This window comes from Hoplias malabaricus, chromosome 14 (assembly GCF_029633855.1).
Source record: "Hoplias malabaricus isolate fHopMal1 chromosome 14, fHopMal1.hap1, whole genome shotgun sequence".
Classification (NCBI taxonomy): Eukaryota; Metazoa; Chordata; class Actinopteri; order Characiformes; family Erythrinidae; genus Hoplias; species Hoplias malabaricus.
The window spans coordinates 39,798,258-39,824,786 of NC_089813.1; the positions used below are offsets into that span (position 1 = coordinate 39,798,258).

Below are 26,529 nucleotides of genomic sequence, written 5' to 3' on the forward strand. Positions count from 1 at the left end.
CTGTGAGACACTCCTCCCTCGTTGGTCCACCTTGTAGATGTAGAGTCAGAGACAGTAGCTCATCTGTCGCTGCACAGTGTGTGTCGCTCGTCCTCTAGTCCTTCATCAGTGACACAGGACGCTGTCGGCTGGATGTTTTTGGTCGGTGGACTGTTCTCAGTCCAGACACTGAGGGATTTAAAAACTCCAGCAGCACTGCTGTGTCTGATCCACTCTACACCAGCACAACACACACTAACACACCACCACCACGTCAGTGTCACTGCAGCGCTGAGAATGATCCACCACCACATCACACCTGCTCTGTGGGGGTCCTGAGCGCTGAGGAATGATGAAAGAGAAGAAGGTATATGTTTAAAATGTAGAGTTTGATGAAAATTTAAAGGTGAAGTCAGTTGTTTTCTCACTGATCATTTTCATGTTATAAATTAATGTTTATTCTGACACCTAGTGGCTGCGAGGCATGGCTGCCCCATGTAGGGGACCCGGTCTGTGGAGAATAAACTGGTTCATTCAGGGACAGTTTATAGTGAACATTAAACTCTGTGAAAACAACTTATTGTGCCTTTAATTCTGATCAGTATTTGCAGGAGGAGTTTTTTCAGGGGACAGCGAAAGCAGCAGTAGTGTGTGTGTGTGTGTGTGTGGACCCTGTCTCTGGGGACAGGGCAGAGTGGATGCAGCAGTGTACAGTTTTTCTCGGTGAGAAGTCAGACGAGTTTGAGATTCTGCTCGGTGTTTACAGCTATTTCTGGTTTCTGTTCTCAGAGACAGAGTGGAGATCTGTCTCAGGTGTGTGTGTGTGTGTGTGTGTGTGTGTGTGTGTGTGTGTGTGTGTGTGTTAGGGGGGTTCAGGAGTTGGTTTAACACCGGCTCATGTTGTTCTGATCAGTCACACATGCCAGGCTTTAAATCTGCACAGACCTGTCCAGACTTCGCCGGCTTCATGACGTCTCTGGCTCCAATTCAATGCCGTGATACGCACACACACACACACACACAGACATACACACACACACAAGGAAGCACACGCCTCTGGCGATGGAAACAGAGGCCATAACTCTGCAGTAACAGCTACAGGTAAAACACATGGACAAAAGTCTGTGGACACCAGCTTCTCTAACGCTCATGATGTGAGGGATAAACTCTTCTGGATGTGCAGGAGAACATTTCTGTAAATTTTCAGCCTAGGGCCAGGCAATTAATTAATTAATTAAAAACGAATTAAAACCAGCTTTCAGAACTTCTAATCAACGTAATCCTGTGGTCTTCAAATTCTGTTCATCCTCTTGTTAATTCTGTGAATACGTCCCCACTGTGTGTTCACGTACTGTCCCTTTAAACCCACACCAGCACGCTGTAGTCACATGACTCTGTCCCGTCCAATCAGCCACACGGAGGAGAACCTAAACACGGAGGCGGACCGAGCGACTGGAGCGGCTTGTACCAAAGAGAAACGCTACGTCTGTGGTTTGGACGTGTTCTGACTTTATGTAAACACTGAGAAAAACCAGTTTCAGACCAAAGTGAATCCCCCGGTCTGTTTCACACTGAACACAATCACACACCGAATACGAACAGAGCACGGCTCAGACGCAGAGACGGAGCTCCCAGCCCCAACCTTTAACACTGGAGTGTGTTTACAGCACGAGCCTCGACAGGGAACTGAGAGACAAATGACCACAATGGTGTTCTCTGGAATGTTGTGTGGAACTTTCTGGAAGAGGTGTCTCACCTGGTCTCAGGTGAGCTCTGGGTAAAGGTATGGCCTGTGGTCTGTCGCACTTTACCTCTCCCCCATGACTCTCTGTGTTTCTACCAAACATGATCTCTGTGTGTGTGTGTGAGGTCATAAAGTACTGGGCATGACAATGTCACAGTGAAAGAACACACACACACACACACACTCACACAGATTCAAAGCTCAGATTCACAGCATAGTGCAAAGAGTCTCTCTCTCTCTCTCTCTCTCTCTCTCTCTCTCTCTCTCTCCTGAATTCCTGTGGTGGTTTATGGGTAATTTTGGGAGGGAGAAGCCGATGCTACAGCCGCAGAAACAGACAGTCTTTAAGTTTGTTGGTGAATAAGAGCAGTTTGTTGGTAAATAAGTCATTTGTTGGTGAATAAGAGCAGTTTAGGAGTGAATTAGAGGTGTTTGTTGGTAAATAAGTTATTTGTTGGTAAATAAGAGTAATTTGTTGGTAAATAAGTGCAGTTTTTGTAAATAAGAGTAATTTGTTGGTAAATAAGAGCAGTTTGTTGGTAAATAAAAGTAATCTATTGGTAAATAGCAGTTTGTTGGTGAATAAGAGCAGGTTGTTTGTGAATAAATTGTTGGAAGAATAATAGCAGTTGATGAATAACAGCAGTTTGTTGGAAAATAAGTAATTTGTTGGTAAATAAGAGCAGTTTGTTGGTAAATAAAAGCAATTTTTTGGTAAATAGCAGTTTGTTGGTAAATAAGAGTAATTTATTGGTGAATAACAGAAGTTTGTTGGTGAATACATTATCGAATAAGAAGTTTGTTGGTAAATAAGAGTAATTTGTTGGTGAATAACATCAGTTTATTGGTGAATAAAAGCTGTTTGTTGGTGAATAAGAGCAGTTTGTTGGTGAATAAAAGCTGTTTGTTGGTGAATAATTTGTCGGTGAACACGAGCCGTTTGTTTGTGAATAATTTGTTGGTGAATAACAGCAGTTTGTTGGTAAAATAATTTGTTGGTGAATAAGAGCAGTTTGTAGGTAAATAAGAGCAGTTTGTTGGTGAATAAAAGCTGTTTGTTGGTGAATAAAAGCTGTTTGTTGGTGAATAATTTGTCGGTGAACACGAGCCGTTTGTTTGTGAATAATTTGTTGGTGAATAAGAGCAGTTTGTTGGTAAATAAGAGCAGTTTGTTGGTGAATAAGGGCTGTTTGTTGTTGAATAATTTGTTGGTGAATAAGAGCAGTTTATAGGTGAATAAGAGCAGTTTGTTGGTGAATAAGAGCAGTTGGTTGGTGAATAAGAGTTGTTTGTTGGTGAATAAGAGTTGTTTGTTGGTGAATAAGAGCAGTTCGTTGGTGAATAAGAGCAGTTTGTTGGTGAATAAGAGCAGTTCGTTGGTGAATAAGAGCTATTCGTTGGTGAATAAGAGCAGTTTGTTGGTGAATAAGAGCAGTTCGTTGGTGAATAAGAGCAGTTTGTTGGTTAATAATTTTTTGGTGAATAAAAACAGTTTTTTGGTGAATAAGAGCAGTTTGTTGGTAAATAAGAGCAGTTTGTTGGTGAATAAGAGCAGTTTGTTGGTGAATAAGAGCAGTTTGTTGGTGAATAAGAGCAGTTTGTTGGTAAATAAGAGCAGTTTGTTGGTGAATAAGAGCAGTTTGTTGTTGAATAAGAGCAGTTTGTTGGTGAATAAGAGCAGTTTGTTGGTGAATAAGAGCAGTTTGTTGGTGAATAAGAGCAGTTTGTTGGTGAATAAGAGCAGTTTGTTGGTGAATAAGAGCAGTTTGTTGGTGAATAATTTGTTGGTGAATAAGAGCAGTTTGTAGGTAAATAAGAGCAGTTTGTTGGTGAATAAGAGCTGTTTGTTGGTGAATAATTTGTTGGTGAATAAGAGCAGTTTATAGGTGAATAAATTGTTGGTAAATAAGAGCAGTTTATTGGTGAATAAGAGCATTTTGTTGGTGAATAAGAGCAGTTTGTAGGTGAATACATTGTTGGTAAATAAGATCAGTTTGTTGGTGAATAAGAGCAGTTTGTTGGTGAATAAGAGCAGTTTGTTGGTGAATAAGAGCAGTTTGTAGGTGAATACATTGTTGGTGAATAAGAGCAGTTTGTTGGTGAATAAGAGCAGTTTGTTGTTGAATAAGAGCAGTTTGTTGGTGAATAAGAGCAGTTTGTTGGTGAATAAGAGCAGTTTGTTGGTAAATAAGAGCAGTTTGTTGGTGAATAAGAGCAGTTTGTTGGTAAATAAGAGCAGTTTGTTGGTGAATAAGAGCAGTTTGTTGGTGAATAAGAGCAGTTTGTTGGTGAATAATTTGTTGGTGAATAAGAGCAGTTTGTAGGTAAATAAGAGCAGTTTGTTGGTGAATAAGAGCTGTTTGTTGGTGAATAATTTGTTGGTGAATAAGAGCAGTTTATAGGTGAATAAGAGCATTTTGTTGGTGAATAAGAGCAGTTTGTAGGTGAATACATTGTTGGCAAATAAGAGCAGTTTGTTGGTGAATAAGAGCAGTTTGTTGGTGAATAAGAGCATTTTGTTGGTGAATAAGAGCAGTTTGTAGGTGAATACATTGTTGGCAAATAAGAGCAGTTTGTTGGTGAATAAGAGCATTTTGTTGGTGAATAAGAGCAGTTTGTAGGTGAATACATTGTTGGTAAATAAGAGCAGTTTGTTGGTGAATAAGAGCAGTTTGTGGTGAATAAGAGCAGTTTGTTGGTGAATAAGAGCAGTTTGTTGGTGAATAAGAGCAGTTTGTTGGTGAATAAGAGCAGTTTGTTGGTGAATAAGAGCAGTTCGTTGGTGAATAAGAGCAGTTCGTTGGTGAATAAGAGCAGTTTGTTGTTGACTAAGAGCAGTTTGTTGGTAAATAAGAGCAGTTTGTTGGCAAATAACTTCTTGGTGAATAAGAGCCGATTGTTGGTGAATAAAACCTGTTTGTTGGTGAATAAGAGCAGTTTATAGGTGAATAATTTGTTGGTGAATAAGAGCAGTTTGTGGGTGAATAAGAGCAGTTTATTGGTGAATAAGAGCAGTTTATTGGTGAATAAAAACAGTTTTTTGGTGAATTAGAGCAGTTTGTTGGTAAATAATGGCAGTTTGTTAAATAAGAGAAGTTTGTTGGTGAATAAGAGCAGTTTGTTCGTGAATAAGAGCAGTTTGTAGGTGAATAAGAGCAGTTAGTTGGTAAATAAGCGCAGTTTGTTGGTAAATAAATTGTTGGTGAATAAGAGCAGTTTGTAGGTGAATAAGAGCAGTTTGTTGGTGAATAAGAGCAGTTTGTTGGTGAATAAGAGCAGTTTGTTGGTGAATAAGAGCAGTTTGCTGGTGAAGAAGAGCAGTTTGTTGGTGAAGAAGAGCAGTTTGTTGGTGAATAAGAGCAGTTTGTTAAATGAGAGCAGTTTGTAGGTGAATAAAATGTTGGTGAATAACAGCAGTTTTCTAGTGAAGAAGAGCAGTTTGTTGGTAAATAAGGTCTGTTTGTGGGTGAATAAGAGCTGTTTGTTGGTGTATAAGAGCAGTTCGTAGTGAATAATCCGTTAGTGAATAAAAGCAGTTTGTTGGTGAATAAGAGCAGTTTGTTGGGGAATAACTTGTTGGTGAATAAAAGCAGTTTGTTGGTGAATAAGAGCAGTTTGTTGTTGAATAAGAGCAGTTTGTTGTTGAATAAGAGCAGTTTGTTGTTGAATAAGAGCAGTTTGTTGTTGAATAAGAGCAGTTTGTTGTTGAATAAGAGCAGTTTGTTGGTGAATAAGAGCAGTTTGTTGGTGAATAAGAGCAGATTATGGTTGAAAAAATTGTTGGTGAATAAGAGCAGTTTGTTTTGTTAATAGTTTGTTGGTGAATAAGAGCAGTTTGTAGGTAAATAAGAGCAGTTTGTTGGTGAATAAAATCAATTTGTTGGTAAAAAAGAGCTAAACATTATACGTTACACTCCTCTGGACCACTTTTGACATTGACTTTGTGACCTTTGGTTCATCAGCTTCTGCCTTGGGCTCAGAGCAAACCACCTGCATTTGTTCAGGACTTCTGAGGAATTCTTACTGAACTCTGCAATATATCACAGAGCTTTGATCTACAGAGAGAGAGAGAGAGAGAGAGAGAGAGAGAGAGAGAGAGAGAGAGAGTGAGAACACAGGAACTCTCTTAACTCTCCTGACTTTACTCTTCTGGAACATAGCTGTGAGGATCTGATGGCATGCCATCACTCCATAGAACACAGTTCCACTGGGTGAGAGTGTGTGTGTGAGTGACTGGGTGAGTGTGTGACTGACTGGGTGAGTGCAAGGTGTGTTCTTGTCGGGTGTTAGTTATCCTTAATCCACTGCAACTCTGGTTCATTCACAGAAGATGAATGAATGAATGTATTGTTAAGCAGTGTGTTTAAAATGTGTGTGCGTGTGTGTGTGTTACAGGTCGGAGATGGGAGGATGGCCGGTGACGCTCTCTGTTGTATTTCTCTCTCTGATGCCGATTGGCTGCAAAGCTGACAGTGGTAAGAATCCCACTCTCCTTCAGGCAGAAACACGTTACTTCAAAATAAGAGTACCTCAGCAAGACTTTTAACAGTGCATTTGTCTTACACATCTCTGGAAAAAACTACACATTACAGACATGTAAAGTAACGTATCTATAAAATCAACATTTATATCAGCTCAACACACTCTGAGGAGAACCATTTTCATTGTGCTGTAACTGACTGCTCTCTTTCTGTTCACAGGAATCCACTGTGTGGCTAGCAGAGCGGCTAACTGCTCCACCTGTCTGCAGGCAGGACTGGGATGTGCTTACTGTCTTGATGAGGTGGGTACACCTCCCTCTACTGACACTCACTGGCCACTTTATCAGAAACACCCCCCTCTACTGACACTCACTGGCCACTTTATCAGAAACACCCCCCTTCTACTGACACTCACTGGCCACTTTATCAGAAACACTCCCCTTCTACTGACACTCACTGGCCACTTTATCAGAAACACTCCCCTTCTACTGATACTCACTGGCCACTTTATCAGAAACACCCCCTCCCTTCTACTGACACACACTGGCCACTTTATCAGAAACACCCCCTCCCTTCTACTGACACACACTGGCCACTTTATCAGAAACACCCCCCTTCTACTGACACTCACTGGCCACTTTATCAGAAACACTCCCCTTCTACTGATACTCACTGGCCACTTTATCAGAAACACCCCCTCCCTTCTACTGACACACACTGGCCACTTTATCAGAAACACCCCCTCCCTTCTACTGACACACACTGGCCACTTTATCAGAAACACCCCCCTTCTACTGACACTCACTGGCCACTTTATCAGAAACACTCCCCTTCTACTGATACTCACTGGCCACTTTATCAGAAACACCCCCTCCCTTCTACTGACACACACTGGCCACTTTATCAGAAACACCCCCTCCCTTCTACTGACACACACTGGCCACTTTATCAGAAACACCCCCCTTCTACTGACACTCACTGGCCACTTTATCAGAAACACCCCCTCCCCTCTACTGACTCTCACTGGCCACTATATCAGAAACACTCCCCCTCTACTGATACTCACTGGTCACTTTATCAGAAACACCCCCTCCCCTCTACTGACTCTCACTGGCCACTTTATCAGAAACACTCCCCCTCTACTGATACTCACTGGTCACTTTATCAGAAACACCCCCTCCCTTCTACTGACACACACTGGCCACTTTATCAGAAACACCCCCCTTCTACTGACGCTCACTGGCCACTTTATCAGAAACACTCCCCTTCTACTGATACTCACTGGCCACTTTATCAGAAACACCCCCTCCCTTCTACTGACACACACTGGCCACTTTATCAGAAACACCCCCCTTCTACTGACGCTCACTGGCCACTTTATCAGAAACACCCCCCTCTACTGACACTCACTGGCCACTTTATCAGAAACACCCCCCTCTACTGACACTCACTGGCCACTTTATCAGAAACACCCCCCTTCTACTGACATTCACTGGCCACTTTATCAGAAACACCCCCCCCCTCTACTGACACTCACTGGCCACTTTATCAGAAACACCCCCCCCCTCTACTGACACTCACTGGCCACTTTATCAGAAACACCCCCCCCCCTCTACTGACACTCACTGGCCACTTTATTGTAAACACCCCCTCTCTACTGACACTCACTGGCCACTTTATCAGAAACACCCCCCTTCTACTGACACTCACTGGCCACTTTATCAGAAACACCCCCTTCTACTGACACTCACTGGCCACTTTATCAGAAACACCCCCCTTCTACTGACACTCACTGGCCACTTTATCAGAAACACCCCCTTCTACTGACACTCACTGGCCACTTTATCAGAAACACACCCCTCTACTGACACTCACTGGCCACTTTATCAGAAACACCCCCCTCTACTGACACTCACTGGCCACTTTATCAGAAACACCCCCTTCTACTGACACTCACTGGCCACTTTATTGTAAACACCCCCTCTCTACTGACACTCACTGGCCACTTTATCAGAAACACCCCCTTCTACTGACACTCACTGGCCACTTTATTGTAAACACCCCCTCTCTACTGACACTCACAGGCCACTTTATCAGAAACACCCCAAGAGAGAGAGAGAGATTAATGTGTCTGTGTGTGATTCATTTGTGTGTGATTTGTTTGTGTGTGTGTGATTCATGTGTGTGTGTGTGTGTGTTATTCATGTGTGTGTGTGATGGTGTGTGTGTGATGTTTGTGTGTGTGTGTGTGTGTGTTGTGTGTTTGTGATTAATGTTTGTGTGTGTGTGTGTGATGTTTGTGTGTGTGTGATTAATGTGTGTGTGTGTGTGTGTGTTGTGTGTTTGTGATTAATGTGTGTGATTTATGTGTGTGTGTGTATGTGTGATTAATGTGTGTGTGTGTATGTATGTTTTTTAAACCAGTTGTTCCAGTCCCATCGTTGTGATCTTTTGAGCAATCTTGAGAAACATGGCTGTGTCGGGATCCTCTATGAAAACAGCTCCATGTCCATGGAGGAGGTCAGTGCCTCTGCTTCTCTCCACACTACTGGTGGTGGTCGTTTGGTGGTGGTTTGGGATCCTAGATCCTTTTGAGGTTTTTTATTTCAGTGTGTTTTTTTTTCTTTTGTTTTGTTTAGTTTTTTTTTTTTTATCAGGGTATTGTTGGACAGGTGATGCAAGGTATTTTTGGTTCTGTCTAACAATCTTCTGTCTGACTGGGGTCTGTCTGTCTCTCTCAGAACATCCAGATCGACACGACCCGGAAATCGGCTCAGGTGGCGCCGCAGATGGTGAGGATGACTCTGCTGCCGGGAGAAGAGAAGGAAGTGGTGATGAAGGTGTTTGAGCCGGGCCAAGGTCCTCTTGACCTCTACATTCTGATGGACTTCTCCAACTCAATGTCTGACGATCTGGACAACCTGAAGAGCATGGGGGAACAGCTGGGTAAACAACAACAACAACAACAACAACTCTATAAAAGTCTCTTTTTAGAAAATTTTGATAATCTGCAATAAAAGCAGAATGCAATGATTTCTTAATCCACTTGTTCTGAATTTAAAGGAGTTCATCTTTTAACTTTTAATTGTAACTTCCGTTTTTGTAAATATACAATATTTGTAAAATTGTTGCCAGCTTACACTTTCAGAAAATCCTGCATGAATTCATTAACAAAGTCTGGAAATCTGAAAACCACAGCTGACCTTCCATCCCTCAGACAGCACTGCATTAAAACTCGATTTGATTACAGCATTTTTAGAGCAACACATGCTGCCCTCTAGTGGATGTCTTTTTCAGGGATGTCCAGCCTGAGGCTTGTGTTTGTGTTTGTAGCTAATCTGGTGGGAACGCTCTCTGACGACTACACCATTGGTTTTGGGAAATTTGTCGACAAGGTCACTGAACCACAGACAGACATGAGGCCTTCAAAGTAAGAGTCCCTGATGTTATTAGAGTAAAAGTTTGTATTCAGATGGAGCAGTGTCAAAGTAATGTAATAACACAATATTGTGGTGAAGTTGAACTGATCCTCAGATATTTTGTATTGCTCTTAAATAATATTTTCACGTCCGTGTCCTAATCCTGATTCTCCTTCTCCTGGGTAGATTAGCTCAGCCATGGCCAAATAGCGAGCCTCCGTTCTCCTTCCAGAATGTCATCAACCTCACCAGCAACATCAACACCTTCAGAGAGATCCTACAGAAAGAGAAAATATCTGGCAACCTGGACGCTCCCGAGGGCGGCTTCGATGCTATCTTACAGGCCGCCGTCTGCCAGGTAGAAGACATCATTAACGGGTCGGGGGGTTGGAGGCATGGGGGTAGGAGTAATTTCTCCTGGGTCTAGGTTCTTCTCAGTGGTTTCCTCTTGCTCTTGGGGGTGTAATTTATTGAGTAACTGGATGTCTGAAAGCTCTGTTAACATTAAGTGAAACCAACATTCTGGAAAAATCTGCTGCCATCTAACTGACCTCTTCTTCAACAACATTCTGGTGTCGTCTCTCTCTCTCTCTCTCTCTCTCTCTCTAGTCTGTAATTGGGTGGAGGAATGACAGTACTCACCTGCTGGTGTTCTCCACGGAGTCAGCGTTCCATTATGAAGGAGACGGAGTGAATGTTTTGGCTGGAGTTCTGGAGCGGAATGACGAGGTGTGTCACCTGGACTCTAACGGAAAGTACACTCACGCCACTCTGCTGGATTACCCGTCGGTCCCCACGCTCGTCCGCATTCTAATGAAGCACAACATCATCCCCATCTTCGCCATCACCAACCACTCCCGCTCCTACTATGAGGTAAACGCCTCCAGCTACACCTCCACCTACATCTACACATCCAACTACACCTTCATCAACACCTCCACATCCATCTCCACCTCCACCTGCACCTACATCTACACATCCAACTACACCTTCATCGACACCTCCACATCCATCTCCACCTACACCTCCATCTACACCTCCACCTCCGCATCCACATCCATCTACATCTACACCTACCCCTCCACATCCATCTCCACCTATACCTCCACCTACATCTACACCTCCACATACATCTCCACCTACCCCTCCATATACACCTCCACATCCATCTACACCTACACCACCTCCATCTATACCTACATCTCCATCTACACCTCCATCTACATCTACACTTCCACGTCCAGCTCCACCTAAACATCCATCTACACCTATGCCTACACATCCATCTCCACCTACACCTCCATCTACACTTCCACCTCCACATCCATTTACACCTACACCTCCACCTCCATCTACACCTCCATCTACAGCTGCACTGTACAGAAGTCCTCCACCTAGTATTGGCAGGGGGTCTAGCACAGCTACTCCTTTTCAGAAAGGAATATTTCACTGCTAAAATATGTAGCTCTGGAGTGTCTGACTAATGTTTATAAATTAAATAATAATAATAACAACAACAATGGTAATAATAATTATAATAATAATATTTTGTGTTGTGACTGAACAGAAACTGGTGACTTACTTCCCCATCGCTGAGCTGGGAATTCTGACCGAAGACTCGTCCAACATCCTCCAAATCATTCAAACCGCCTTTGCGGTGAGTCCATTTCAGTTCTTACATTTACTCACACAGTCCAGGAACCTAGACCCAGGAGAACCTCCCTCAGAGCAAGAGAAGAAACCACTGAGAGGAACCTAGACCCAGGAGACCCTCACTCAGAGCAAGAGAAGAAACCACTGAGAGGAACCTAGACCCAGGAGACCCTCACTCAGAGCAAGAGAAGAAACCACTGAGAGGAACCTAGACCCAGGAGAACCTCACTCAGAGCAAGAGGAGAAACCACTGAGAGGAACCTAGACCCAGGAGAACCTCACTCAGAGCAAGAGAAGAAACCACTGAGAGGAACCTAGACCCAGGAGACCCTCACTCAGAGCAAGAGAAGAAACCACTGAGAGGAACCTAGACCCAGGAGAACCTCACTCAGAGCAAGAGGAGAAACCACTGAGAGGAACCTAGACCCAGGAGAACCTCACTCAGAGCAAGAGAAGAAACCACTGAGAGGAACCTAGACCCAGGAGAACCTCACTCAGAACAAGAGGAGAAAACACTGAGAGGAACCTAGACCCAGGAGAACCCCCCCCCCTCAGAGCGAGAGGAGAAACCTCTGATACCTTTTCTCCCAATGAACTCTGGATGTTAAACCAGTTCCATTGCGGAATCTTGGAACTCTGGTTCTCTCTGTGTGCTTCCACCAGTTTTGATGGGAATCCGTCACCAGCGGGGGGCGCTGTGGGGGCTGTGTCTGATTCAGCTCCAGAGCCAGAGATAAAGGGAGGGAGTCACGACAGAGTCATTGTTAATCTACTGTTTACTGCGTGGTCAGATCACAGTGAGATATGAGACACATGTGGAAACGATGCAGAGCTCTGAGTCGTCTGCTGAGATCCAGCACAGAGAGAGAGAGAGAGCAGTGAGAGAACAGAGAGACAGCAGTGAGACAAAGAGCAGTGAGAGAGCCGTGAAGAAAAGTAGGAGAGACACAGATGAAGCAGGTTCCTGTTTTATTTCCATTTATTTATCTCTATAACACTCTGTAAATGACCGTCCAGCTCCACTGCGCCATCACAATTTATTTAAGGCTGAGCTCTTTCTGGAGCTTCTTTATCTCTCCACTTGCCCACAGATGCCCTCACGGTCCCAGCTGAAGAACCCATTGTTCTTTTGTTCCAGCTGGAAACTTTTCTGGTTCTGGAACCTGTTTATACTGTGAAAATGCTCTGAACGGTTCTAGATTAAGTTAAGGAAAGGGAACAGAACCGGTTCCACGGCTGTGGAAAGCGCTGTAAAGGTGCAGGGCTCCACCCTGACTTGGACAGTGCTCTAAAACATGTCTGTGTTTCTCGCAGAGCATCCGGTCGAAGATCAGCATCCAGACGGAGGATAGACCCAAGGCCATCAACACCGAGATCCTTTCAGCGTCCGGAAAGGGAGGAGACCTGAAGATCCAAGCGCGAGAAATTGTGAGTCTTTTCTTTCATCACTTTCATTCTGACGCTGTTTCTCCCGTGGAGACAGACCCCCAGTGCTCCAGAGGGACGCCTACTCACAGATCACGAGACTCAGACCGGCCAATCAGAATTAATGTGTATTTTTTATTATTCGAGGGGTGGAGCTTCATGTTTTCCCTCTGTTGTTACTATGACAACCAGCTTGTCTTTTGGTAATTACGAGACCATCTGAAGTGTGCAGGACGTTGTGGCGTTGGGGAGGTTTGGGGAATGGGTCGAGGCCTGGGAGGTGTAGAGATGTAAAAGAGATGCTGATGTTGTTCCAGATGTGTTCTGTGATGGTTCTCTAAAGGTTCTGTAAATGTCCAGTGAACGTTCCGTGCGTGTTTGTCCAGGGGAACATCACGGTGCGACTGAGTGCTATGAGGGAGCTGAACAATAAACCGGTCTGTAGTCTGAATCCTAAGGATCGCTCCGGGACCCTGAGGGTCAAGCCCTCCACCTTCAGCTCGTCTCTCCGCATCCATACGGAGGTCAAGTGTAAAATCTGCGAATGCGAGAAGGTTCTGAACTCAGTATATTCCTCTTTTCTCAGTGTGTTAAAGGGAAACCTGATGACTGGTTTGAACATGTTTTTATTTAGGCCTGAGGCTAAACACTGCCGTGTTTGTGTGTGTTTGATGTTGTTTACTTCAGAACCCGGTTCCGAGGGCGAGCCGCTGTAATCAGAACGGGGACCTGGTGTGTGGAATGTGTCGCTGCTACGATAAATGGTAATTTAATTTTGCAATGATTTAAAGTCACACTCTGTTCTCTTACAACAAACAGCACCTCTCTCTCTTTTCAGTTTCGTTTTATTTTTTTCAGTGAAATATACCATTATTTTTTGCCAAAGTGATTAAGGCAAAGTTCCCGCCTTGTGCCCGGTGATTCTGGGTAGGCTCCGCTGCCCTGAACTAGATAAGGGTTACAGACAATGAATGAATGAATGAGTCACTCACTCAGTCAGTCAGGCACTCACTCACTCACTCACCCAGTCACTCACCCAGTCACTCAATCTGTCACTCAATCTGTCTCTCAATCTGTCACTCAATCTGTCACTCATTCAGTCTGTCACTCATTTAGTCAGTCAGTCAGGCACTCACTCACTCACTCACCCACTCACTCACCCAGTCACTCAATCTGTCACTCAATCTGTCACTCAATCTGTCACTCATTCAGTCTGTCACTCATTTAGTCAGTCAGTCAGGCACTCACTCACTCACTCACCCAGTCACTCACTCACTCACTCACTCACTCACTCACTCACTCACTCACCCAGTCACTCAATCTGTCACTCAATCTGTCACTCAATCTGTCACTCATTCAGTCTGTCACTCATTTAGTCAGTCAGTCAGGCACTCACTCACTCACTCACTCACCCAGTCACTCAATCTGTCACTCAATCTGTCACTCAATCTGTCACTCATTCAGTCTGTCACTCATTTAGTCAGTCAGTCAGGCACTCACTCACTCACTCACCCAGTCACTCACTCACTCACTCACTCACTCACTCACTCACTCACTCACTCACCCAGTCACTCAATCTGTCACTCAATCTGTCACTCAATCTGTCTCTCAATCTGTCACTCAATCTGTCACTCATTCAGTCTGTCACTCATTTAGTCAGTCAGTCAGGCACTCACTCACTCACTCACTCACCCAGTCACTCACCCAGTCACTCAATCTGTCACTCAATCTGTCACTCATTCAGTCTGTCACTCATTTAGTCAGTCAGTCAGGCACTCACTCACTCACTCACTCACCCAGTCACTCACCCAGTCACTCAATCTGTCACTCAATCTGTCTCTCAATCTGTCACTCAATCTGTCACTCATTCAGTCTGTCACTCATTTAGTCAGTCAGTCAGGCACTCACTCACTCACTCACCCACTCACTCACCCAGTCACTCACCCAGTCACTCAATCTGTCTCTCAATCTGTCTCTCAATCTGTCACTCAATCTGTCACTCATTCAGTCTGTCACTCATTTAGTCAGTCAGTCAGGCACTCACTCACTCACTCACTCACCCAGTCACTCACCCAGTCACTCACCCAGTCACTCAATCTGTCACTCAATCTGTCTCTCAATCTGTCTCTCATTCAGTCTGTCACTCATTTAGTCTGTCAGTCAGGCACTCACTCACTCACTCACCCAGTCACTCACTCACTCACTCACTCACTCACTCACTCACTCACTCACTCACTCACCCAGTCACTCAATCTGTCACTCATTCAGTCTGTCACTCATTTAGTCAGTCAGTCAGGCACTCACTCACTCACTCAGTGAGTCACTCACTCACTCACTCACTCAATCACTCACTCACTCACTCACTCAATCACTCACTCACTCACTCACTCAGTCTGTCTGTCACTCAGTCACTCAGACACTCACTCACTCAATCTGTCACTCAATCTGTCACTTAGTCAGTCAGTCACTCAGACACTCATTCACTCAGTCAGTCAGTCAGTCAGTCAGTCAGTTAGTCACCCAGTCAGTCACTCATTCACTCAGTCAGTCAGTCATTTTGAGGTGACCCTGCTGACTGCGGTGGATGCAGTGTGTGTCATCACGGGTGGTGTCTGTAGAGGCTGGATAAGACGCTGGGAAGATCACGAGGGAAGATATCAGTGTGATGTGGATGAGAATCTGTGACTCGACAGACAGAGCTAGTGGTGTATTTCCAGTGTATTTCCCCACGCAGCTCTATATGTGCAGCTCTATATGTGCAGCTCTATATGTGCAGCTCTATATGTGCAGATCTATATGTGCAGCTCTATATGTGCAGCTCTATATGTGCAGCTCTATATGTGCAGCTCTATATGTACAGCTCTATATGTGCAGATCTATATGTGCAGCTCTATATGTGCAGCTCTATATGTACAGCTCTATATGTGCAGCTCTATATGTGCAGCTGTATATGTACAGCTCTATATGTGCAGATCTATATGTGCAGCTCTATATGTACAGCTCTGCCTAAAGGGTGTTCATCAATCAATATCAATAATGCTCCAAAGCAACTGAGAAAAAACTAAACCTAGACACATTTAAACACACCACCTTCATAAAGAAGTGTAAGATTATCCTGAAAATAAAGTGTGTCGATAATGGTCTCCCCCAGGATTGGTCCGTTCTGTAACTGCTCGTCTCAGGTTCAGTCGGACGCAGGCTGTGTGGCTCCCGGAGAGAAAGAGCCCTGCAGTGGACGAGGCGACTGTGTGTGTGGGACCTGTATCTGCCACAACCCGAGTCAGTACGACGGCTCCTTCTGTCAGTACGACAAGTCCCAGTGCCTGAGGTCCGGAGGGTTCCTTTGTAACGGTACACACACACACACACACACACACACACACACACACCCACATGTGCACACACACATGCACACACGAAGCACACACGACACACACACACACACACATATGCACAGACACAACACACAAACACACACACCCACACACAATACACACACACACACATGCACCACACATACAGGCCACTAGGGGTCAGTGAAACAGGAGGAGGCTACTGACTGCACCTTTAATGTAATATCATGAGATGTCATCGAGTGTTGTTTTTTTGGGTGGAGGTGAGAATGTGAGTTATATTGATGTGTGTGTGTGTGTGTTTCAGACAGAGGAAGCTGTCAATTGGGGAAGTGTGACTGTAACCCTGGGTGGATGGGAGAGGCCTGTGAGTGTCCCCTAAGCAATGTCACCTGCCTCGACAACAAAGGGGTAAACACACACACATAATAATACACACACACACACACACACACACACACACACACAAACAATAATATACACACACACATGAACTAAAACACACATAAACACACACACACACACCATCATCATCATAACATTCATTAAAAAATTTTAAAAAGTCCCTATCTCTCTCTCTCTCTCTCTTTCTCTCTCTCTGTCTCTCTCCCCCCACCTCTCGCTCTCTCAGGGACTGTGTAATGGTCGGGGGGTGTGTAAATGTGGACGGTGTGAGTGTGATTCTGGACTGCAACTGGGAGCAACTTGTGAACCGAACTTACAGGTCAGTGTGTGTGAGAGAGAGTGTATGTGTGATTGAATGTGTGTGAGACTGTGTGAGAGAGAGTGTGTGTGTGTGTGAGAGAGAGAGTGTGTGTGTCAGTGTGTCAGTGTGTCAGTGTGTGTGTGTGTGTGTGTGTGTGAGAGTGAGCAAAATGGACTGTTTATGTGTTAATGTGAAGCCCAGTGAACTGCCTTTGTTCTGTAGAAGTGAACAGCCTTTACCTTACTCTGTGTGTGTGTGTGTGTGTGTGTGTGTGTGTTAGGCCCAGTTGGGGATGTGTGAGGGCCGGCGGAGCTGTGTGCAGTGCCAGGCGTGGAAGACCGGGGAGTTGAAGGGGGAGAAGTGTAAGAACTGTCCGTTCACTGTGGTGATGGTGGACGAGCTGAAGGACAGTGAGTGGCTCTTGTTTCTTTCCTGAGGCTCATCGCGGTTCGCGGCGGGTTCTTCTCGTGATGATTCTGATTCACTCAGCTTTTGACCGGTTAAATAGTCCCGCAGTTTTCGAGATATTGACTCAGTTCGAACTGTCACTGCGTCATATTGAGTCTTAACCTCCTTGTGCTTTCACCTACAGACTTCATTTACATTTGAAATGGTAGAGAAATGTCCTCTTTCCAGCTCCTGGAAGTTTGAGATCCTTTGAAAATACAGGTGTTGAGTTATAAACATTTGTTCAGCACCAGCGAGGGTTTCAGCTCTCATAGAGTTCAATGTCTTTTCAGAGCGTCTCGGCGCACAATTTCAAAATTTGTTCTGAATTATTCGTCATCACACGATCAATTCTTCCTCAAACTGCACATTTTTTACACCACATCAATCCCCAGAGTGTCCTTGTCGCTATGGCTACATGAGTTTGTTTGAAGGGAGTATCCCCTGCCTGTAGGGGGTGAATCTCTCAGTGCTTCAACTGTGTGTGTGTTTGTGTGTGTGTGTGTGTTCAGGGGAGGCTGTGGTGGAGACGTGTGAGTATCGTGATGAGGATGATGACTGTACATATTACTACACTGTGGATTATCCTCCCAGTCGCACCGACAAGGAGTACGAGGTCCAGGTGCTGAAGAAGAAAGGTGAGAAACACCATCCTCATTCTCATCCTCTCCCTCATCCTCATCCTCACCCTCATCTTCCCCCTCATCCTTCTCCTCACCTTCCCCCTCATATTCATCTTCCCCCATCCTCATCCTCAACCTCATCTTCCCCCTCATCCTCATCTTCCTCCTTATCCTACTCCTCATCTTCCCCCTCATCCTTCTCCTCACCTTCCCCCTCATCCTCCTCCTCATCTTCCCACTCATCCTCATCTTCCTTCTCACCTTCCCCCTCATCCTCCTCCTCCTCCTCACATACCCCCTCCTCCTCATCCTCTCCCTCATCCTCACCCTCATCTCCCCCCTAATCCTCATCCTCCTCCTCATCCTCTCCCTCATCCTCACCCTCATCTTCCCCCTCATCTTCACCTTCCCCCTCATCCTCATCTTCCCTCTTATCCTCATCCTCCTCAACTTCCCCCTCATCCTCATCCTCATCTTCCCCCTCATCCTCAAATCAAATCAAATCAAATTTATTTATATAGCGCTTTTCACAACTGATGTTGTCACAAAGCAGCTTCACAGAATTCCAGTAAGACAAGATTTGACATGAAATGTAAAGACAAATGTAAAACCCTCAAGTGAGCAAGCCAGGGGCGACAGTGGCAAGGAAAAACTCCCCCAGCTGAGGAAGAAACCTTGGGAGGAACCAAGGCTCACAAGGGGTGACCCATCCTCCTCTGGTCAATCTACTGGTGATGATAGTTAGTAGTCCATGAGAACTTCAGTGTAGGGACAGCTTCAAGGCACTTGGTGGTTGCTGGAGCGTGGGCAGCTGGTCTGAAGCGTGGAGGAGGATCTCGACAGTCATCCATCAGTGTCCAGACAGACAGGTGGGCAGTCGTTTACTCGGAAAGATGTAAAGGGATGGAATTAGTTTTGAACTGTTTTGTGTTTGTAAAGTAGAAAATATGAAAATTTCCAGAGTGTGGCTAATGACTCCGGCAGATCTGACTATGACAGCATTAACTAAAAGGAGAGAACCAGAAGGACACACAGACACGGGAGCATCCTGAAACACTGGCATCCCTCCGCTCCACCGTCAACAAACCTGAGTGATCGCGAGAAGCGGCGGGACGACAGCACCAGCGTCTCAGTATACTATAATTCCCTGTGTCCATGGACCCCCCGGATCTGCCGCCTTTATCTATGGGGGAGCATTAGCTACCAAATGATAAACTAAACAAATGAGTTTTTAGCCTACATTTGAAGATTGCGACTGTGTCTGAGTCCCGAACATTTTTTGGAAGATCATTCCAGAGTTGGGGGGCTTTATAAGAAAAGGCTCTTCCCCCAGCTGAGGCCTTCTGAATTCTGGGAACATTTAAAAATCCAGTATTCTGTGATCTGAGTGAACGTGGAGGCTCATAATAGGAAATTGTATCTTGAAGATATTCAGGAGCAAGCCCATGTAGAGCTTTATATGTTAATAACAAAATTTTGTAGTCAATGCGGAATTTAACAGGCAGCCAATGAAGTGATGATAAAACTGGGCTGATATGTTCAAATTTTCTAGTTTTAGTGAGGACCCTAGCTGCAGCATTTTGAACTAGTTGAAGTTTTCTTAAATTGCTGCTGGTGCATCCTGACAGTAGTGCGTTACAGTAGTCAAGCCTTGAAGTAATAAAGGCATGTACTAATGTTTCTGCGTCCTGGAGGGATAAGGCATTTCTAATCTTAGCAATATTGCGAAGATGTAAAAAAGCTGTCCTAGTGATACTACCTATGTGTTGATCAAATGATAAATCCGGGTCAATTATGACACCAAGATTTTTTGCTGCTGAACCAGGTTTAACTGGAAAGTTAGCTAGATCTAAAATTAAATCTGATAATTTATTTCTTGTCACTTTTGCACCCAAAAGCAGGACCTCTGTTTTGTTGCTGTTTAGAAGGAGGAGGTTACGCAACATCCAGCCTTTCACGTCTTTTACACAGTCCTCTATTTTCTTTAATCTGTGTTTGTCATCGGGCTTGGCTGAAATATACAATTGTGTGTCGTCTGCGTAACAGTGAAAGTTAATGTCATGGTTTCTTATAACTGTGCCTAGCGGTAACATGTATAATGTAAATAATAATGGTCCTAAAATAGAGCCTTGTGGAATTCCAAATCTTACTTTAGAATAATTTGAATTTAGATTGTTTACTTTTACGAATTGATAACGTTCCGTTAAGTAAGATTTGAACCATAATAGGGCTGTCCCTGTGATTCCAACCATGTTTTCTAACCTTTCTATGAGAATATTGTGGTCTATTGTATCGAAGGCTGCGCTTAGGTCAAGAAGCACCAACAGGGATACGTGGCCTTGATCAGAGGCAAGAAGAAGATCATTTGTTATCTTGACTAGAGCTGTCTCTGTACTATGATGTTGCCTGAATCCAGATTGGAATTTTTCATATATATGATTCTTATGTAGATATGAACTAAGTTGTTGGGCCACAGCTCTTTCTAAGATCTTAGACAGAAATGGCAAATTAGAAATAGGCCTGTAATTAGACAGTGTACTAGCATCAAGATTTGGTTTCTTGATCATAGGTTTAATAACTGCTAGTTTAAAAGCTTTGGGTACATGGCCCAGACTAAGCGATGAGTTTACTATAGTTAAAAGAGGATCAATAATAGCTGGTAGTACTTCTTTGAGCAACTTTGTGGGAATTGCGTCAAGTGTGCAAGTTGTACAGTTTGCGGAGGTGATAATCTTCTCTAGTTCTAATTGTGGGAGTGGGTAAAAGGTTTCAAGTCTTTCTTTTACAGTTATATTATGTTTTATTTCATTCACATCAGGTGGCAGCCAGGATGGATTTGATCCTGTGGCTAGAGTTTGTTGTCTAATATTCTCAATTTTATTATTAAAAAAGTCCATAAAATCTTTACTGGTGAGAGTTGCTGGAATTAGTTGTTCAGAACCTGCTTGATTTTTTGTAATTCTAGAAAACACACTAAACAGTGCTCTTGGATTATTTTTATTATTGGAGATCAGCGAGGCCAGATATGCTGAGCGAGCTTTAGTGAGGGCATTTCTATACTCTATAAGGCTGTCCTTCCAGGCAGAATGAAACACTTCAAGCTTGGTTGATCGCCATTTCCGCTCTAGTTTTCGTAATGTTTGTTTTAAAGTACGGGTCTTATCGTTATACCATGGTGCGAGCTTTTTCTGTCTTATACTTTTATGTTTAAGTGGTGCTACCTTTTCTAAAGTAGATCGACAGGTATTTTCTAGGTAGTCAGTTAGTACATCTAGGTCCATTGGGTCTGATGGAGTTGGAACTGGGGTCGATAGTTCTGGTAGGTTTTCTATAAATTGTAGGGCGGTAGATGGTTTTATTATACGCCTTGTAGAATAGCGAGGGTTCTTACATATATTATGGATAAAACGTAGCTCATATGAAATTAAGTAATGATCGGAGATTGCTGAGGATTGCGGTAAGATATTAATTTTGTCAATGTTAAGACCTAGTGTCAGAACTAAGTCTAAAGTGTGGCTGCAGTAGTGTGTAGGCCCTGTTACATTTTGAGTAATACCAATAGAGTCTAAGATTGAGGTAAATGCCTTTTTTAGTGGGTCACTTTCCTTCTCAAAATGGATATTGAAATCTCCTACAATTATAACTTTATGATTGCACACCGCTAGGTTTGTAGCAAAATCGCTGAATTCTTTCAGAAATTCTAAGTAAGGCCCTGGTGGTCTGTAAATGTTGCATAATAAAAATGCGTCCTTTTTTGTGACCGGATTTGTAATAATAGTGGAGAGAACCTCAAAAGAAGAAAAGGTGTCACATTGTTTAAGACTAATTTCTAGGGTATTTTGGTAAATTACACATACTCCACCTCCTTTGCCTGATATTCTTGGGCTATGTGCATAATTATAGCCTAGGGGGGTGGCTTCATTTAGTGCTAAATATTCATTTGGTTTAACCCACGTTTCCGTGAGACAGAAAACATTGAATTTATGATCACTTATAATATCATTTACGATGAGTGCTTTTGAGTTTAGCGATCTTATGTTGAGTAACCCAAATTTTAGTCCTGAGGTGTTGCTGCTAGGTGTTGTGTATGATTTAATATTGATTAGGTTGCTGAAACAGGCTGATTTTGTTTTTCTACTTTTACATTTAGTTCGGGGGAAAGACACAGTCTCAATACAGTTGAACCTGGGTGACGCCTCAAGACAGTTCGCAGACGGTCGGTTTAGCCTGTCTGTCTGCGGCCTGGTCCCGGCTCTGGATTGTCAGCAGCTATCTACACTACTCTGCCGACTAACTAAAAGACTATGTGCTATACTGCAAGAAAGTAAGGCAGCACCCTCCCGCATGGGGTGGATACCATCCCTACCTATAAGACCAGGCTTGCCCTCAAAACGTAACCAATTGTCTATAAAGCCCACTTGATTTTCGGAACACCACTTGGACATCCAGCAGTTTAACGCCCAAAGTCTGCTGTAAGCTTCGTCGCCACGCCGCATTGGTATGGGACCAGAGCAGATTACGGCATCGGACATCGTCTGGGCCAGTTTAATCACCTCTGTAATATTATCCTCATTCTTATCCTCCTCCTCATCCTCATTGTCATCATCATCTCACAAATAAACTGCACCCAAATCAAACATGCAACATTAATGTGTATATTTACTATGTGTGTGTCTGTGTGTCTGTGTGTAGACTGTCCTCCTGGAGGTTTCCTCTGGTTAATTCCTCTCATCATGTTCCTGATGCTGTTGTTGGGTCTCCTGCTGCTCTGCTGCTGGAAATACTGCGCCTGCTGCAAGGTACACACACACACACACACACACACACACAGTATACACCTACAGAAACACTACACCCCTGCTGTTGTGATGTGGAACAGTTGTGAGCCTGTGAGCTGGATTCTCAGTTCATAATGTTTTGGATGGTGTCTCCAGAACTCGGGCCCGACCCGGTTCTCGACGCTGGCTGTAAGTGTAAGTGTGAGTGTGTGTGTTCAGTCTGGTGTTTATTTATGTGGTGTTTTTTGTTTGTTTGTTGTTTTTAGGCCTGTTTGGCTCAGCTCTTAGCTCTGTGCTGCCCCTGCTGTGCTAAAGGTAAACACTGTCTCTCTCTCTCTCTCTCTCTCACACACACACACACACCATTCAGCCTGAAGTATTCACACACACACACACACACACACACACACACACACACACACACACACACACTGCTGAATGTGGTAACAGTGTAATGGAGTGTAGAGGTTCTGTATTGTTTCTCCTAGTAGTTTTAATTATGGTCTGAGTCTGGTTCTGATTCTAGTTCTGGTTCTGGTTCTGGTTTCAGGTCGCATGGTCGGGTTTAAGGAGGACCACTACATGCTGCGGCAGTCTCTGCTGACTTCGGATTATCAGGACACCCCCTTGGTCAGGACCGGTCCGCCAAAAAGCACAGACGTTGTTCGTTGGAAAGTTAGAGACAATGTCCACAGAGGTCCAAACCACCCCCAGAACCAGGTCCAGCCCAACCCAAAAGAACTCAGTGAGTTTCTCTTAATAATTCACACACACACGCACACACACACACACACACACACACAACACACTGAGTTCTTTTGGGTTGGGCTGGACTTGGTTGAGTCTCTCTCTCTCTCTCTCTCTCTCTCTCTCTGTAGTTGATATCCCTCTCTCTCTCCGGCTCGGTCGTCAGTTCTCTGAGGATCTCTCTCGCCTGGAGGCCCGGGACACACAGGTGCTCAGGCAAGAGGTGGAGGACAATGTGAGTACACCTTTAAAACAGAATTTTACACTGGAGGGGGAGGAGTTAACCTGCGGTGTTCACGTTACCTGAACTCTGTGTGTGTGTGTGTGTGTGTTTACAGCTGAACGATGTGTTTAAGCGGATTCCTGGTGCTCACGCTGTCCAGAAAACCCAGTTCAGGTGAGAGTCTGACACTCATGAAGAAGGGACTTTTAATCTGTAACAGTCTGAGAGGTATATTCTAATGACACAGGGTGCCAAATGATTGATTAATGAATCAGAAATATTTACACAAAAAAATTACATTACAAACATGAATCAGAGACGACAGGGAGGTGCTTTGAGGCGGGGGACAGAGATGGAGACAGTTTGTGTAGTTTACTGGAGTTCTGACTGTCCTTGTGATTCTGTTTGTGTTTGTTTATGTTTGTGTCTGTTTTTTGTTTATGTTTCTGTTTGTGTTGTTGACTGTTGTGTTCTGTGTTGGTTTCAGGACCCAAAGGAACGCAGGCAAAAGGTAACTGTCCCTCATTACTTTTTACTGCTGTATAATGTGGTCACGGAGGTGGTCTCGTGGTCACTGTGTTGGTCTTATGTGGTCACTGTGTTGGTCTTATGTGGTCACTGAGTATTCTCATGTGGTCACTCTGTTGGTCTCATGTGGTCACTGAGGTGGTCTCGTGGTCACTGTGTTGGTCTCATGTGGTCACTGAGTGGTCTCATGTGGTCACTGAGTGGTCTCATGTGGTCACTGTGTTGGTCTCATGTGGTCACTGAGGTGGTCTCATGTAGTCACTGTGTTGGTCTCATGTGGCCACTGAGGTGGTCTCATGTGGTGACTGAGGTGGTCTCATGTGGTCACTGAGGTGGTCTCATGTGGTCACTGTGTTGGTCTCATGTGGTCACTGTGTTGGTCTCATGTGGTCGCTGAGGTGGTCTCATGTGGTCGCTGAGGTGGTCTCATGTGGTCACTGAGGTGGTCTCATGATCACTGTGTTGGTTTCATGTGGTCACTGAGGTGGGCACATGTGGTCACTGTGTTGGTCTCATGTGGTCACTGAGGTGAACTGGTTATGTTTGCTGTCCTCTCTCAGACAGAACAACACCATCGTGGACACGGTGCTCTTGGCTCCTCGAGGGAATTATAACGACATAGTGAACCTGACGGACAAACAGGTTCAGTCCGGAAACTTCAGCGACCTCAGGGTGGTCCCGGGTTACTACACCGTCGCTAACGACAGAGGTCAGCACTGTCAGTCGTATCATTCAGTGAATGAATTTAGGACATTCATCTATACACACCACACGTAAATATCATTTTCAAAGTTACACTGCAGACATTTCACTGAAGTGTGTGTAAAGTGTGTATTCCGGGTTGTTTTCCTGTCTCAGAGGCCACAGGGGCAGTGGAGCTGCAGGAGGGCGTGGAGTCAGTGGATGTTCGGGTTCCGCTCTTCATCAAAGATGAAGACGACCCTAAGAAGCAGCTGCTGGTGGAGGCCATCGATGTTCCAGTCGGAATCGCCAAGATTGGAAAACGTTTCGTCAACATCACCATCATCAAGGAGAATGGTGGGATTCATATACAGAGTGAATCAGAGACAGAGACAGACACTTAGAGTCAGATCTGTGGTAGAGACAAAGATGTAGAGTCAGAGTGAGAGTCGGAGTCTGAGTGAGAGTCGGAGTCGGAGTGAGAGACAGAGCCGGAGAAAAAGTCAGAGTCGGAGTCAGAGTCAGAGCGAGAGACAGAGATGGAGTGAGAGATGGAGTCAAAAAGAGTGTGAGTCGGAGTGAGAATCTGAGTCAGAGTGAGAGTCAGAATCGGAGTGAGAGTCGGAGTGAGAGTCAGAGTCAGAGCGAGAGTCAGAATCGGAGTGAGAGACAGAGTCGGAGTTGGAGTGAGAGTCAGAATGGGAGTGAGAGTCGGAGTCGGAGTAAGAAACGGAGTCGAAAAGAGTGTGAGTCGGAGTGAGAATCTGAGTCAGAGTGAGAGTCAGAATCGGAGTGAGAGTCAGAGTCAGAGCGAGAGTCAAAATCGGAGTGAGAGTCAGAATGGGAGTCGGAGTCGGAGTGAGAGTCGGAGTGAGAGTCAGAGTCTGAGTGAGAGTCGGAGTCAGAGTGAGAAACGGAGTGAGAGTCAGAGTCAGAATGAGAGTCGGAATCGGAGTCAGAGTCAGAGTGAGAGACAGATTTGGCGTGAGAGTCAGAGTGAGAGTCAGAATCGGAGTGAGAGTCGGAGTCAGAGTGAGAGTCAGAATCGGAGTCAGTAGGAAACAGAGACAACGATGTAGAATAAAAGGCAGAAATAATGTCGGAGTCATCCTCTCTGATAATCAGAATCAGAGTCAGAAAGATGACGACAAAGACATAGTCAAAGATAGAGACCGAAGACAGAAACAGAGACAAATTATATTTGTGTGTGTGTGTTCACAGCTAAGAGCATCTTCACCTTCCTGCAGCCCTCGTACACATTCTCCCGCCAGGACGGCATCGCTGACATCCCGATTAGCCGCGAGATCATGGAGGACGGTCGCACACAGGTCTCCTACAGCACCAGAGACCTGACGGCCAAGGACAGGAAGGTAAAGACCCACAGCGTCCTCACACCCCTCAAACCCTTCCTGCCCCTGTTTCACAGGCATGACACCCTCACGCAGGCTCTACTCTGCCCCCCGGTGGACCGTTCAACTCAGACAGATTGTGGACGCACTAATTTCCAAATCCGTTTGTGCAGGACTACGTGTCTGTGGACGGAGATCTGACGTTTGCACCCGGTGAGACCCAAAAGAACGTCCCAGTGAAACTGCTGCCGCTGAGTGAGAGCGCCCCCCTGCTGGACACTACACAGCACAAACAGTTCATCATGGACCTGAGTAACCCACGACAGGGGGCCAAACTCGGCCGCTACCCCCGGACTACCATCAATATCGCTGATAGCCCAGGTACAACACACA

General features: G+C 44.8%; 1 protein-coding gene across 3 annotated transcripts in view; it reads left to right on the forward strand.

The window, feature by feature from the left end:
- itgb4 (integrin, beta 4) overlaps window positions 1-26,529 on the forward strand; it is a 38,312-nt gene that overhangs the window by 890 nt on the left and 10,893 nt on the right. For 2 of the 3 annotated variants that reach the window (XM_066643727.1, XM_066643728.1), the window contains exons 2-27: window positions 6,119-6,198; window positions 6,424-6,506; window positions 8,629-8,724; window positions 8,946-9,150; window positions 9,538-9,634; window positions 9,810-9,981; window positions 10,233-10,496; window positions 11,191-11,280; window positions 12,591-12,704; window positions 13,088-13,255; window positions 13,389-13,465; window positions 15,853-16,052; window positions 16,362-16,465; window positions 16,686-16,778; window positions 17,041-17,170; window positions 17,720-17,845; window positions 22,523-22,629; window positions 22,875-22,923; window positions 23,159-23,353; window positions 23,487-23,590; window positions 23,694-23,752; window positions 24,066-24,089; window positions 24,667-24,815; window positions 24,965-25,144; window positions 26,009-26,157; window positions 26,310-26,517. In XM_066643727.1, coding sequence (XP_066499824.1) covers window positions 6,126-6,198; window positions 6,424-6,506; window positions 8,629-8,724; window positions 8,946-9,150; window positions 9,538-9,634; window positions 9,810-9,981; window positions 10,233-10,496; window positions 11,191-11,280; window positions 12,591-12,704; window positions 13,088-13,255; window positions 13,389-13,465; window positions 15,853-16,052; window positions 16,362-16,465; window positions 16,686-16,778; window positions 17,041-17,170; window positions 17,720-17,845; window positions 22,523-22,629; window positions 22,875-22,923; window positions 23,159-23,353; window positions 23,487-23,590; window positions 23,694-23,752; window positions 24,066-24,089; window positions 24,667-24,815; window positions 24,965-25,144; window positions 26,009-26,157; window positions 26,310-26,517 — 3,316 coding nt within the window. In that variant the 5' untranslated portion in view covers window positions 6,119-6,125. Of the gene's footprint in view, window positions 1-6,118; window positions 6,199-6,423; window positions 6,507-8,628; window positions 8,725-8,945; window positions 9,151-9,537; window positions 9,635-9,809; window positions 9,982-10,232; window positions 10,497-11,190; window positions 11,281-12,177; window positions 12,237-12,590; window positions 12,705-13,087; window positions 13,256-13,388; window positions 13,466-15,852; window positions 16,053-16,361; window positions 16,466-16,685; window positions 16,779-17,040; window positions 17,171-17,719; window positions 17,846-22,522; window positions 22,630-22,874; window positions 22,924-23,158; window positions 23,354-23,486; window positions 23,591-23,693; window positions 23,753-24,065; window positions 24,090-24,666; window positions 24,816-24,964; window positions 25,145-26,008; window positions 26,158-26,309; window positions 26,518-26,529 lie in introns of those variants that run through there. The other variant, XM_066643729.1, reaches the window with a different exon arrangement.